This window comes from Sus scrofa, chromosome 7, assembly GCF_054392235.1.
Source record: "Sus scrofa isolate SSC_HxYL_T2T_F1_AM1 chromosome 7, Sscrofa_HxYL_maternal_Yorkshire_Landrace_v2.0, whole genome shotgun sequence".
NCBI classification, from domain to species: Eukaryota; Metazoa; Chordata; class Mammalia; order Artiodactyla; family Suidae; genus Sus; species Sus scrofa.
The window spans coordinates 19,366,549-19,382,079 of NC_139389.1; the positions used below are offsets into that span (position 1 = coordinate 19,366,549).

The window sequence follows — 15,531 nt, forward strand, 5'->3', positions numbered from 1 at the left end:
GCCTTACATTTCCAAGAACTGAAGGTATGAACAGTCAACAATGGCATTTTTGGTGATGACTGATTGGCCATAGAGTTTCTTGTAAATTTCCAGTAGATCTTCAACAGGCACGTACCTGAGAAAAACATTAGCATCAAATAAGAGTTGTTTTGATTCTCAAAAGATAATGACAGCAGAAACCACTAGGTAGCCAGGATGATTATGGGCCAGACACCATGCAAAGAACTTGATATGCATTATTTATTTAACCCAACCGACAACCTGGCAGTTGTTGATATTGATACTCTCATACTCCCACCTCACATACAGGAAAGGCACAGAAAAGTTCATTAATTTGCCCAATGCTGCACAGCGAACAAAAGGTACTTTATCAAATATTTATGAAGGTACATTCAAAGACAGAAAACTAGAAAATGTAAAAGAGGTGTTTAGTTTTGTGAATTCAGAGTTCAAGAGCAATATTTTTATTCCTTTGAGTTGAATTATTCTTCAAGCATCAGTTTAAAAAAAAAAAAACACTAAAAATGACTCCTTATACCAATATCTTTCAGAGTACACAGTGTAAGGTAAGTAAAAAAATAATTCTAAGTCAAGCTTTTGGTCACAGATTTTAGTTATTCCAATTGGAAGAAGAACAGCATCTTAAAAATTAGATTTATACTGAATCAAATAATCTTTTATCTTTATTTCAAAAAACTTAGACTATACCAGACAGAAACAGTAACTAATAAAACCTGATTTTACTATATTTATAAGAAGGCATCTATTGAGATATCCATTTTTTTTATTTTATAAGCCCATCAGAATGGTTCTCCCAATAAACATAGCTTAAAAGTCTAGACAAAATAACAAAAATATTTTTTTAGATGAATCACCAAGCTAGCAAGAAAAATAAATTTTTCCAAAAGCCAAAAACAACTTGAAACTTGAAAATCTGGGAGGTAAGTGAGAAAGTGAGAAAGCCAGCTTTTGCCCTGAAGACATACACCAAGCTGAGGGACTCTGGGGGATTTTGGGTTTTGTTTTTATGGTTGTGTGGTATGCAGGTGGCAGGAGATAAAGTGTAGGAACCACTCAAAGTGAGCCATCTCAGAGGAAACTCCACATTAAAGGCTACACCTTCTGTATGAGTATTAGCTAGAAATAAACCCAACACACTAGCAAGGACAGCAAAGAAATCTGCTCGTCTTCATCTTGGCAATGAATAGAGAGGGGGAAAAATACCTCCCTCTAGAATTGGTAACCACCATCCAGCCCTTCAAATGTTTGGTCTTGCACTCATGCTCTCTGTGTAGTCTGAAAAAGGCCAAGAGTTGAAGGTAACTTCATGTGGTCCCGAGTTAATAGTGTCTTGAGGTAGCCTGCAGAAGGCAAGATAAACCGTCTCTGGAGCAATGCCGTTTAATGTAAGCCTCAAGCAATTCAAGAACATAACTGAAAGAAGATCAGATCCCTGACGACACACAGTTTGAAATGGACACTAATCCAGTGAAGATGACTGTGTGGAAAGTTAGGGTGTCATTGCTGCCACCGCCTCTTCCTGGGGCATCCAAAGGCCAGCTGGCCTCATCTAATCTGGGAGTGACTTGTTGGTTCTGGGCTTCCCTTAGCTGGGAGGCACTTGGGACCAGAGATGGGAATGGGCAACATGCCAAGCTCCCAGCTCTACATCTCCTTTGTTCTATTAAGCTCTCCTCTCAACTCCCAGCTCTCCATGCTCAGGGGCTGAGGATAGTCACTTTCTGTCTGCTTAGTAAACATTCAAAGAAAAAACAAACAAGAACAGTGTAACTACAGTAATATCTGACAAAGCAGATAATGCAATAAGCATTGTTAGATAAAAAGAGAATTACTACATCATGATAAAAGGTTAATTCACCAAAAGACGTAAGATTTTGAAATTTGAATGTACCTAACAACATATCTTCAAATATATGGAGAGCAAACTTTGACATATTCACATGCAGCAATTGAAAAAATTCATCATCATTGGAGAGATTTTTTTAAACAAATTTCTCTCAGTAATTGTTGGACTGACTTGACAATCACTTAGAGCTTGCAAATCTTCTGATTTGAGCAGTAAATTTAATAAACTTGAGCTAGTGTATATGTATATAATATAAAACATTAAACTAAAATTTGGATGGTTAGCATTCTTTTAGGCATAGACAAAAAATTGATAAAAATATAAATGATTTAAAAATTAATAAAAATGTTAGAATTTAGATCAAAACTTGAATTTCACAGAAACCTCCCTGAAAGTAGAAGAAAATAAATGAGTAAAAGTAATGAAAGAGAAATAAAATATACAATAAAGAGGATCAATAACGGCAGAAGTTTATTTTTTTTTAAATAATAAAACTGGAGTTCCCATCATGGCTCAGAGGAAACAAATCTGACTAGCATCCATGAGGACGCAGGTTCAATCCCTGGCCTCAATCAGTGGGTTAAGGATCCAGCATTGCCATGAGCCGTAGCACACACAGCTTGGATCCTGTGTTGCTGTGGCCGTGGCATAGGCTAGTGGCTACAGCTCCTATTCGACCCCTAGCCTGGGAACTTCCATATGCATGGGTGTGGCCTTAAAAAGACAAAAGTAAATAGATAAATAAATCAATAAATAAAAATTTTAAATATCAGACAAGATTAATTATTCAAAAATATAAGATAATACAGGATAAACAACATTATGGATAACAAGGGAATATAAGTACAAATAAAACAAGAGAAAAAATAATGATATTATGAAATATGTGAACTACTTTATAGCAAAATGTTAAAAAAAACAGACAAAAATGGAAAAGTCCTAGAAAAATATAAAACTCTATGAAAAAGGTAAAACATAAAAATTAATAAAAAAGAATTAAAAACTCTTTATGAAGAAGTTGAAAAACTGAATAACCCTAAAATAATTAAAGAAGTTATTTTTAAAGCCTCTACTTTGTAAAACATTAGGCTTAGAGAGCTTTATAGACAAATTCCACCAAATGTTCAAATTAAAATTATAACCTTACACAGACATCCAGAGACTAAGAAAGGAAGACACACTCCCCACCTGCTTTCCCGAAGCCAGGATAACCTTAGTACCAAAATTGCAATACAAGCTAATTCATAAAAATAGATGCAAAAACCCTAAACAGCAAGAAGAGACGCAACGAATATAAAAAAAATGATACGCCACTGTAAAACTGGTTTTGTCCCAGGAAGTAAAGTTGATTTAATATTAGCAAATAGATTAGTATAATTCACTATATTAACAGATTAAGAGACAAATAACTTTCTCAACAGATGCAGAATAAGAGTTTGATACACATGAAATTTTTTTTTTGTCTTTTTTTTAGGGCCACACCCAAGGCATATGAAAGTTCCCAGGCTAGTATTCGAATCAGAGCTATAGCTGCTGGCCTACACCACAGCCACAGCCATGCAGGATCTGAGCCGTGACTACCACCTACACCACAGCTCGTGGCAATGCCGGATCCTTAACCCACTGAGCGAGGCCAGGGATCAAACCTGCATCCTCATGGAAGTTAGTCATATTCATTTCTCCTGAGCCAGGATGGGAACTCCACATGAAATTAATTTATAGTAAAAACTACTAACAAACTAGAAATAGAGGTCTATTTCTTTTGATAAAGGACATACATAAAAATCTACAGCAAACATTACCCTTGATAAAACATTGAAAGCATTTTCTTTAAGATAAGGTACAAGAAAAGCATGCTCAATATCACCACTTCTATTGCGCTGGAAATAGTAGCCAATATATACAGGAAAAAAACCAAAAGAATATAAAGATTGAAAAGGAAAAGCAAAAGTGTTACAATTTGTAGGTTATAAATTGAGTCTACAGTAGGTTCAACAGAATCTCCTGCTGAATTATTAGAATTAGATGTTTTAGAAATGTCACTAGATACGAAATCAAAATTAGAAAGTCACTTGCATTTCTATACATCAGCAATCAATTAGAAAATACATTGGTGCCCAAAGTTACCATTTATGGCTGCAAATAATATAAAGTCTCTGCAACTAAATCTAAAAAAATGTGTAGGACCTTGATGGAAAAATTTATAAAACTTTAAAGTCATTAAAGACAAATAAAATATGTATTTATGGATAAGAAGATTTAATACTGCAAAACTGTTAATTTTCTCCCGATTTAGATTCTATAAAATTCAAATCAAAATTCCAACAAGATTTTTCTTATAACATGCAACTTGAATCTAGCACTTTGTTTAGAAGATTCAAGGTGAGAGTTCCCATTGTGGCTCAGTGGTTAATGAATCCGACTAGGAACCATGAGGTTGCAGGTTCAATCCCTGGGTCTTGCTCAGTGGGATAAGGAACTGGTGTTGCCGTGAGCTGTGGTGTAGGTCGCAGACGCAGCTCGGATCCCGAGTTGCTGTGGCTGTGGTGTAGGCCGGCAGCTACAGCTCTAATTAGACCCCTAGCCTGGGAACCTCCATATGCCATGGGTGCGGCCCTAGAAAAAAGAAAAAAAAAAAAAATTCAAGGCAAAAGAATAGACAAGGTCTGTTTGAGGGGAAAAAAAGCATAGCCCTAGAAGATGTCAAAATGAATTAAAGCTGTCGTAATTTTAAAAATCAGTAGTGCCCAGGGAGGGTCAACTAGACAATGGAACATGATAAAAAGCCCCAAAACTGACCTACATAAATATGGAATTTCAATTTATGTCAGAAAGGGCATTACAGATCAGTGTGGAAAGGGTAAACTATTAATAAATGGTTCTGAGACAATCAGTTATCTCTAGAGGAAAAAAATTTCTATTGCAGAATATACAAGAAATTAACTCCAGGAAAATTAAATATTTATAGTTTCATTTTTAACTTTAAAAGTTTTTAAACTTTAGATTAAAATACTAACTTTAGATGTTATTTTTAATTTAGATTTTAGAATGCTATGTGAGAGAATAACTTCATGCCCTCAAGGTAGGGAAGGATTTCTTAAATAAGACATCAAAAGTACAAATTGCAAAGGAAAGGAATGACATATTCAAATACATTAAAATGAGAAAATTCTGTTTAACAAGATATACCATAGTAAAAAGACATGCCACACACTACAAAAAGATATCTATAACATATAAATGATAAATTGACAAACGATTAGAAGACAGAACATACGGAGAAATAAGAAACAACAGAAAAACAGGCTAAATAAAAATGGAATGTTTTCACTTAAAATGAATAGACACAAACTAATGCATTTGGAGTGGATAAGCAATGAGATCCTCTATCTAGTCACTTGTGACAGAACATGATGGAGGATAATGTAAGAAAAAAAAATATATATATATATATATGAGAGACTGGCTCATTTTGCTGTATAGTAGAAATTGACATAATACTGTAAATCAAGAATAATGGAAAAAATTAAAATCTTAAAAAATGAAAATAAAATGAAACACAAAAGATTGATAAAATATGAAAGAATATTCAGCCTCATCAGTAATCTGGGAAATGAAAATGAAAACATTAAGGAGATACTATTACATACCAAATAGTTGAGAAAAATTTAAGAGTTGAATAGTACCAAGTATTGGAGAACCCAGAAGAAGCAGAACAAAGCTGATGGGAGTAAAAATTGGGAAGACCATTTTGAGTAGGGGTCTGGGATTACCGAGTTAAATTAAACATGCATAAACCCTACAACCTAGCAATTCCATTTCCAGAGTCAGTTACTTGAAAGTTATTCCCTTCTGGTGCAAAAACATGTGTACAAAAATGTCTGCAGCAACACTACACATAAGGCAAAACTACTTAACACTACTTACACATCCATCAGCCTCAGAATGAAGGAGAGTCATTATGGTAGAGCCACGCAATGGAAGACCATATAGTGGTGAAAATGAATGAACTACAGCTCAAGTTATCAATATGATTAAATTTCAGAGAAACAATTTTAAGCAAAAACACATTTTAAAATTTAATTCTAATTTAAAATTTAATTTTAACCAGAATAATGTTTTGCATATGGCTACAGCTATATATAGTAAAACTATAGAGAAAAGCAACTAATGATTAATAGAAAACCTAGGGTAGTGGTTACCCCTGATGGGAGAAAAGATGCTAGAGGAGGGAAGGCATGGAGCTTCAAGATACCAGTAAGGCTCTACTTTTTTGTTTTTGTCCTTTTTTTTTTTTTTTTTTTTTTTTTTTTAGGACCACACCCGTGGCACATGGAGGTTCCCAGGCTAGGGGCTGAATCTGAGCTGTTGCTGCCGGCCTACACCACAGCCACAGCAATGCTGGATCCGAGCTGAGCCGTGTCTGTGACCTACACCACAGCTCATGGCAATGCCGGATCCTTAACCCACTGAGCAAGGCCAGCGATCAAACCTGTGTCCTCATGGATGCTGGTCAGATTCATTTCCACTGAGCCACGATGGGAACTCCAGTAAGGCTGTTTCTTAAAGTAGGTGGAAGCTACACAGGTGTGCATCATCTTATTTTTTTTATTTATAAATATACATTATTTTATAGGTTTGGCATGATTCACAATTTTCTTCTAAAGAATCTAATTAGACTATTTGAACCTATAGTTTTATTTTTCAAATTTAAAAATGCAGAAGACCGAAGGCTCCTAATTACATGGTAAGTTCTATTTTCTAAGGAAAAAAGGGTCAAGCTCCTAACTGCTATGTAGGTATCATGTATTTAAATGTCCATTGCTCTTACCAGTGCCGTGCGAGGTAATTAAAATTAAATTCAAACTGGCTCAATACATCTCCTCCTATGAAAAAAATATTTACATTTGATGGATTAATGACAATACACAGCATGCTTCTTTGAACACAAATTTGCACAATCTGGATTATTACATTGTTGCAGGTTTCCATTCATTATTTTAGGTACAGGCATGTCTTTAAGAAAAGGTGATCTCTTAAAATCTTAAAGAAACACATGAATGAAGAAATTATCACCTATATAAACCAAAAGGTTTTACTTTAAAATGGATCATAAAGGTTCTTTGAAATAAACACCACTCACCACCTACTCTGTATAAAGATAATTTACTATAGAAAAAAAGATGAATTTTACCAATTTGAAGCTAAAGAATGAGAAGACAATAGGCAACAAATTTTAATCTGATATAAATGCAGCACTTTTCTAAAATAATACAAGTCAACAGTAAAATGTGTTTTCCACAAAAATATATATACACCTTTACAAAAGTACATCTCTATGTTAAATGAAGTATTTCTGTATGCTACACAAATCTCAATATTAAAATAGAAAGCTGGTTGGTATACGCTAGTGACAAAAGATTTTTAAAAATACATATGCTAGATACAGTGCTGATTACAACTGATATATAACTACCCCAAGAGAAAATTTGGCAAATGTAAATAAACAGTACCGAAATCACCAGTAGAGTGCGCCTCCGAATAGGAGCCGTGAAAATCAACCTGAGGAAAAAAAGAGAACCATCTGGTATAGAGCACAACTGAAGCCCCAACTCCCATCCTAAATTAAGTGAGTGGTGGGGAGATGAGAGCTTAGCATGCCTAGTGGATGGACTCACTTGTCAAAGCAACACTTAATTTTATTCTTTTGTTAAAAAAGGATTTGGCAGCTGAGTTGTATATGTAATGTCTCGTAACAGGTAATGCTAGGGCAGACATTTGCATCTAACAGGATATTTAGAAAATCTCTACTACGTGCAACTTAAATTCCTCACAAAATGGTATTAATATCAATGAGTGACCAGAGGGGACTTTGAGAAGCTAAGGCACCAGGTGAGAGCACAGTTTTCCGTTTGGGGAAATGGCACCTTCACACAGAAAAGTCAAAAGGCAAGAAAACAAAAACATGTGACACTTACTTTTACACAGAACCAAGCAGTAGGTATTCATACCTTTATTGAGATGCACAGCTTGAATAAAACATAACATTTCTCAAATATTGTTTGCAACTAAAACAGAACTTCACATTTATCGCTGTTTTCTGTGCATTAGTCATTCTGCCCCATGGACGAATTTACCCAGGAAGCAAGAGAGTAAGAGAAATGAACAGGAAAAGATGAAAATCTAGCAAATACTGCTTTGGGTCAAGAGTCTTGTTGCAATGTGACATCTGAATAACTTAAAAGTTTTCTTTACATGAAAGGGTCCATTTTGGATCTTGGATATGACAATATCATTCCTGTAAAGTCATCAACCTAAAGATAGGTACTCACAGCTGCCATTGTCCTAAGGAATCCTTGTTCAATACCCAGCCCGTGCCAGCTGATATCTGCCACCATGTGAGAGGCAATGCCAAACAAGAAAGCTACCAACTTCTCTGTGTCCTGCCAAATAAGCAAATGAGAGTTGTGTGCATTTGGCTTATTTTATAACAATGATTAAAAGGATTCATAAATATGAATTCACTGTCATTAGGGAGACCGGTAGGTTGTAGTTTCTAGTTCCCCAAAACCACAAAGGACTTTTTGAAACGTTTTCGAGTGTCCCCAGAACTGCTTTCAGATTCATTTACTAGGCGAGCAAAATGACCAAGTGCCATACCCCAAATTTTATAAACATCGCTTAGTCAAGTATTAACTAGCCACCTACTGGGTTCCACATGCTGTGTCTGGCACCGAAGCCACAATGGTGAGTGGCCCTCCAAGTCCAGGGTGGGAATGGGGATTATAATGGGGTTAATGCAGGTGCAAAGATAGGGCTTGGCCGGTCTGGGACTGGAAATTTGTAGGATTAGGGGCTGTGCCTACCTTATCCCAGGGGAGGGGATAGTTCTCCCGGATGTAATGCACGCTTGCATTAAGAAATGGGGTCCAGTGAGTCCTCTCAGACACGTCATGGAATTGTCCTGACAAGACAAAAGCAGACTCTCAAGATTCTTTCTTAAAACGTCGGAGAGGAGTTCCGTCATGGCTCAGTGGAAATGAATCTGACCAGCATCCATGAGGACACAGGTTTGATCCCTGGCCTCACTCAGTGGGTTAAAGGACCTGGTGTTGCCGTGAACTGTGGTGTAGGTCTCAGATGCAGCTCGGATCTGGTGTTGCTGTGGCTGTAGCGTAGGCTGGCAGCTACAGTTCCAGTTTTACCCCTAGACTGGCAACCTCCGTAAGCTGCAGGTTCGGCCCTAAAAAGACAAACTAATAAACAAAAAAATGTCAGAGATTCTCAATCAAATCTTCCATCACCACCTGCTGTGCTGCTGTGTCCCTTAGCCTTCCCTTCAAGCCTTAGTTTCCTGGGTCAACATGCAAAAGAAGCCTCTAGAACACAAGGGCCAGTCAACAGAAGGGCTCATAGCATCTGGAAACAGATGAGCTGTAGCAGAAGCTGGAAATGTTTTCAATTTCTGTGCCCTAAAGCTAGGGGAGACGCTGTCTTTTGTTTTAGTTTTGGGTTGGTCTGTTTTTGTTTTTTTTTTTTTTTTATCTTCTTTTCCATCACAGTCAGCCTCCTCAAGAGCACAAAAGACAAAAGCAGATACTCCAAGGGCTTTCGAGCATTTGAATATATAAAAATTATTATTATTATTATTTTGCTTTTTAGGCCCACACCTGTGGCATATGGAGGTTCCCAGGCTAGGGGTCCAATCAGAGCTGCAGCTGCTGGCATAGCCATAGCCATAGCAATGCAGGATCCAAGCCACATCTGTGACCTACACCACAGCTCACGGCAACACTGGATCCTTCACCCACTGAGTGAGGTCAGGGATCGAACCAGAGTCTTCATGGATACTCGTTGGATTCATTTCTGCTGTGCCACAACGGGAACTCAGGATAGCAATAGTTCTTTCAAGAAACCTTCACTTAGCTAAATTGCCAGATTAACTGAAGCTCTTTGTGCCCTCTGTAAATCATACAGAATGGAAGCAAAAGAAGGCCACATCCCATGTTTTGCTGGATGCTGGCAGCTGGCAGGCACTGTGCACTGGCCCAAGCACCTTGGTCCCGGCTATGCTATAGTTTACAGTAGGTCATCCAGGTCTGTCTCTAATCTTGTTTAAGCTTAGTTATCTGGGATCATAATGATAAGAGTGAGGAGCTCTAAACATTTTACTGACTTCAAAGGCATTATTGGAGTTTTCCTGTGACTCAGTGGGTAAAGGATCTGGCATTGTCACTGCAACAGCTTGGGTTGCTGCTGTGGTGCAGGTTCGATTACCAGCCTGGGAACTTCCACAGGCCATGGGTATGGCTAAAAATATAAATAAATGCATGGCTGAATTTACTTTTTAAAATGGGATAATGGCTGATGACCCTGAGACTCCAAAAATGATGTGTGCGGTGACCCAGTGTACTTGATGTCTTTCATTTGTCCCCCCCTGTACATTCTCCAGCCTTCTCTATCTGCACTGCTCCTCTGCAGAGACCTGCTTCAGTTGACTTCTTTGCCCTCTGGCTTGGGGTGGGTTGGGTTTGGCCAATGGGGAGAACCCACAAGAAATCAGAGAAAAAGAAGAGAGAGAGGATCGGGTATTCAGTCCTCCCAGCTTCCCTTCTGTGGGGTCGCAGTGGTCTGGCTGCGACTCTGATTCAAGGTCTGGTCCCCATCAAGTGACCCTCTTCACGCAGCTCTGTCTGCAGTTCCAGCAACCCCTTCCTCCCCTGTACTAACCCTTGCAGTTTTCTTATATCCCGTTCACACCTTTGTAAAAGGTGCCTTCATAAAATTCCCCACAAACTACTCAGCTTGAACATATCTTCTGTGCCCACCAGAGCCCTTGCTGATACAACCCAGGAGCCCAGTGCACTAGTAACACTACCTCGTATTTGAACAACTTTTGACAAAATAACATACATTAATACTAATGGCAATTCGGTAAAGCAGCTAGGCAGGCATTAATTATTACTATTAATTAAATAGTAACTAAATGTTACTATGCTGTAGATATAGAAACTGAGACTCTGCCTGAAAGTGGCTTTTTCGAGGTCACATGCTAACAGACAGCATAGAAGGAATAAAAACTCAGACCTTTTGATCTCTTTCAAAATGTTTTCTCTTCTGCCACAAAGCAAGAAGGCAAGTAAGGGCACTTAGAATAAAGCTTTCAGAATGTCCATGCTTAAGTAGGTAAATTTTGGTTAAAAGGAAAATGCAACTGAACTAAACCTTTGATTAACAACAGTGAAAAATAAAATGTTTTATATTATATGCAAGTTTTGAGTCCTAGCTATTCCTATGAACCAAGGAAAAGTGTCGGATATCATTGGGTCTGCAAATCCTTATCTTACCTCTTTCACAGATGCTGGGGTAAAACGAATCAGGAAACACAGTTCCAGCCTGATATGCATCCTGGTGTTCAAGTAACAGCTGGGGAGCAGGAAAATACAGAGGTTAAGGGGCAAGAGTCAACAGTCTGGGAAAAGCAAGCCCAATCAATTTCCAGCTATGGGATATTAGAACAACATGATGGAAGGAAGGTGGAAGTAAGTAAATAATAAAAATTCACGTATAATCCAAACAACATCCTAAAATATTTAACTTCAGGTTCTTTCCTACCAAAAACAGACAGGCTAATGAGGAAGTAGCAAAAACCATCTCTTTGAATTTCACCTTCTTTTATTTTCTCTGTCCACCCAGTAGAGCAGGATTTCCCTCAGGCTATTTCACAGCTTAGCCACAGTCATAGGAACATGGGATCCAAGACGCAACCTGGAACTGATCTGTGGTAAGATTTTCAGTGATTCGGGGACAATAAAATGAGAAAAACATAGACATACATACACATGTATGCATACATATAGATCAGATATAAGTTTGTGTCTATATATGTGTGTGTGTCTATATATATTAGTTTATGGTTGCTACCTGTGCTTTAGAGTAAGATTATATCCTTTATAGATCAAAGGTTACGATTATTACCTTTTGGGTGGTTAAAAAATATCCTTTCCATTTTAAAGGGATGTACAAGAGTTCCCGCTGTGGCGCAACACAATTGGCAGTGTCTTGAGAACACTGGGACATAGGTTCCATCCCCGACCCAGCACACTGGGCTAAAGATCCAGCGTCGCCACAGCAGCGGCTTAGGTTGCAACCGAGGCTTGGATCTATTCCCTGGCCCAGGAATTCCATATGCCAAAATAATAAATAAATAAAAGGATACACAAGTCATTGGTAGAGGTTTTCTTTTCAGCATCCTTCCTTGGTTGCCTGGCTCGCTCCATCTGATCCAACCCCTCGGGGCCACACCCAGATGCACACTAGAGTCCAGAAAACAAAGGCTACTTTTCCCGGCCTCTACCGAGGAACTCACTTCCTCTTTTGCTCCTTCAGCCAGCACAGAAGTGCTTGGCTTTTCCAGGGCAGAGGTAGAGGTGGCCCAGGGTGGGCATCCATTTTGCTAGTAAGGAGCATGGCTCAGGCAATGAGGTCCTGGATTCCACAGTCAAGGCTGGCCTCCTAATTTCCAAACCATGTAGGAGACAGTTGGACCTGGAGCTAGCAAATGGGACAGTGGCTGTTTGACTACAGGGTGGCCTTGGCAGGCCAGTTCTGTGCATTGCTCTGGGAGTCCTCTCTGGACACTCGGCCTAGAGCCTGCTCCTCCAGTTCTCACAGTTCATGAGCACTGAATTCCCTAATACTTGGTACTGAGCCCCTGTCAGCATAAGCTAGACAGGAGGTTTCCATGATGGGCAGATGAACTCTGACACAGTGGGCAAGGGAAAAGTTTGGCAGTCCAACTTCTCAATTTTTCAGTAGGGACTTACCAATAACATAGGCTATATATATATATGAAAAAAATATATACATATGAAAAAATACATATTTTAGCCACACTCATGGCATGCAGAAATTCCTGGGCCAGAGCTCAAACACACCACAGAAGCAACCATGCCCTAGCAGTGACAATACCAGATCCTTAACCTAATGAGCCACCAGGAACTCCTACATAGGATCTACATGGAAGCAACAAAGAAGTACCTGAAAGAACTTAAAAACATAGGGAAATATAGTTATCATCTACCTTTTTTTTTCCTTTTCCAAGCCATATCCCATTCCTAGTCCTCTAGAGACAGAATCACTTCCATATTGATCTGGAAGGCTTGACCATGGGGACTTGAGGCCAGTGTATCCACTCCCACTACCATGTTTGGCTCAGAGATGCACAATGGACAGAATCCAGTTCAGCTGGAACCTTCCCCAAGGCTTCCTTGCCCAGGCTATGGGGAAGATGCCCTCTCTTCTTGTGGAAGTTTTAAACTTAGAGGCTGAGTCCTGGGTGGCCAGTGTCTTCTGCTGGCAGAATGAACACCATCTAGACCTCTTGGTTCAGCTCTGCCCCAGGGCTATCAGTTACATGAACCAATAAAGTCCCCCTTTTCCCTAAAGATAACCCAAGTTGGACTTTTGTCACTTCAAAGTAATAATTAACTTTACTGAATATTTACCTTACCAGCCACTGTTTTGGTCCCTTTATATGTATTAGGACTTGTTAGCAGAAATCGGCACGCATTATAAATCAACTATACTTTAATAACAATTTTAAAAAGACTTATTGAATCTGTATCTTCCAGTGAGGTAGTATTATTTAACACGAAAAAATAATTCTAAAGTAAATTTTAAAAAGTAAATGTGTAGAGTTCTCAATGGCCTAGTAGTGAAGGACTCAGCATTGTACTACTGTGGCTCTGGTTACGTCTGGCATGGGTTCAATCCCAGACCTGGGAATTTCCACATGCCGTGGGCACAGCCAAAAAATAAATAAATTTTTAAAATTAAAAAAAAATTTTTAAAGTAAGAAGTAAACGTGTCAGCAAAATAGGAAACTGCTGGGAGGAGAAAAGAATACAGAGGGAGGATGTATCCTTCAGATATAAAAATATATTTCTGAGGAGTTCCCATTGTGGCACAGTGGAAATAAATCTGACTAGGAAACACGAGGTTGCAGGTAGATCCCTGGCCTTGCTCAGTGGGTTAAGGATCCAGCATTGCCATGAGCTGGGGTGTAGGTCACAGACACGGCTCGGATCCTGCATTGCTATGGCTGTGGTGTAGGCTGGCAGCTGTAGCTCTGATTCGACCCCTAGCCTGGGAACCTCCATATGCTGTAAGTATGGCCCTAAAAAGCAAAAAAATTTAAAAAATTTAAAAGAAAATTAAAAAATAAAAATACATTTTTGCAGTTCCCATTGCAGCTCAGTGGTTTGAGAACTCTACTAGTATCCAAGAGAATGTGGGTTCAATCCCTGGCCTCACTCAGTGGGTTAAGGATCCAGCATTGCATAGGTTACAGATGTGGCTCAGATTCCGCATTGCTGTGGCTGTAGTGTAGGCTGGCAGATGTAGCTCCAATTCAACCCCTAGCCTGAGAACTTCCATATGAAGCAGGTGTGGCCCTAAAATTATTTTTAATTATAGAAATAAAAACAATATGATATCAGAGCCAAAAGAAGGAGATCATTGAAAGAATAAAGAAACAGACTCAAGTAGACACAATCACTTAACGCATGACAGAGGAAAATCAAGTGATGGAATCATCAGTGGTGTTGGTTCAGCTCCATGGCCATTTTTGCAGACAATCCATACTTAGCCTTAGTGACACTGACTTGAAATTGACATAACTAACACCAGGTCACTAGATGCCTATCATGCTTTAATGCCAGAATAAACACAGATGAATTAGAGCATTAAATGTCAAAAATAGAGCCATGAAATTAATAGCACAAATTTTAAGTGAGTGATTGTATAATCTCACAGTGGGAGTGATATTTCTAAAACAAACATATAGGCAGAAACCCTGAAAGAAAAGATTGATGCACTTAACTACACAAAAATTAAATGTTCTACATGGTAAAGAGCACCAGAAACAAATTTAAGACAAAAATAACCACAAGAATCACTTGACACATGACAGGCTATTCTCTTTCATAAATAAGTCATCCCTCACATCAAGATAAATACCCCATAGAAAAATGAGCAAAAGACATAGATGATTCACAGAAGAGGCAATGGAAATAGTCAATAAATTCTTGAAAATATCTTTAACCTAATTAATAATGAATCAATAATTTAAATGTCAATTAAATTGTAATAAAATCATTTTCACATATTAAATTGGAAAAAAATGAAAAAATTTTAGAAATTGACCATAAAAGTGAATCTGTTTCCAAATCTGAAGATAGTTAAACTTCAGGAATTCCCTGGTGGCTCAAAGGGTTATAGATCTGACATTGTCACTACTGTGGCATGGGATTGATCCCTCACCCTGGAACTTCTGCATGCCATGGATGTGGCCAAAAAACAAACAAACAAACCCCCCCAAAAAAAACAACAACAACAAAAAAGAAAATTCAGTGAACTATGCAAGCAATTATGTAGTTCTTGGTCAAGTATGTCTTCTCTGTTTTATTTTTTTCATCTGTTTCTGGGCCAAGGGGATCGACTGGCAGTCCCAAGACTGAAGGGATTTGCCAAGCATGGGCAGGAAACTGATCACATACAAGGAGACTGAGCATGTAAGAATATGTACCAAGGATAACAGAGGCCAGGTTCTTCACACTGTTGGAGAAAGGAATTCCCGATACAGACACAGAGAAGGCTGGAAT

At 38.4% G+C, this 15,531-nt stretch overlaps 1 protein-coding gene across 9 annotated transcripts in view; it reads right to left on the minus strand.

Moving 5' to 3' along the window:
• Positions 1 to 15,531, minus strand: part of GPLD1 (glycosylphosphatidylinositol specific phospholipase D1) — a 63,880-nt gene that overhangs the window by 30,650 nt on the left and 17,699 nt on the right. For all 9 annotated transcript variants that reach the window (XM_084967565.1, XM_084967568.1, XM_013977471.3 and 6 more), the window contains 6 exons: positions 11,215 to 11,293; positions 8,734 to 8,831; positions 8,200 to 8,310; positions 7,381 to 7,429; positions 6,699 to 6,753; positions 8 to 115 (listed from right to left, as the gene is read on the minus strand). In XM_084967565.1, coding sequence (XP_084823691.1) covers positions 8 to 115; positions 6,699 to 6,753; positions 7,381 to 7,429; positions 8,200 to 8,265 — 278 coding nt within the window. In that variant the 5' untranslated portion in view covers positions 8,266 to 8,310; positions 8,734 to 8,831; positions 11,215 to 11,293. The remainder of the gene's footprint in view (positions 1 to 7; positions 116 to 6,698; positions 6,754 to 7,380; positions 7,430 to 8,199; positions 8,311 to 8,733; positions 8,832 to 11,214; positions 11,294 to 15,531) is intronic.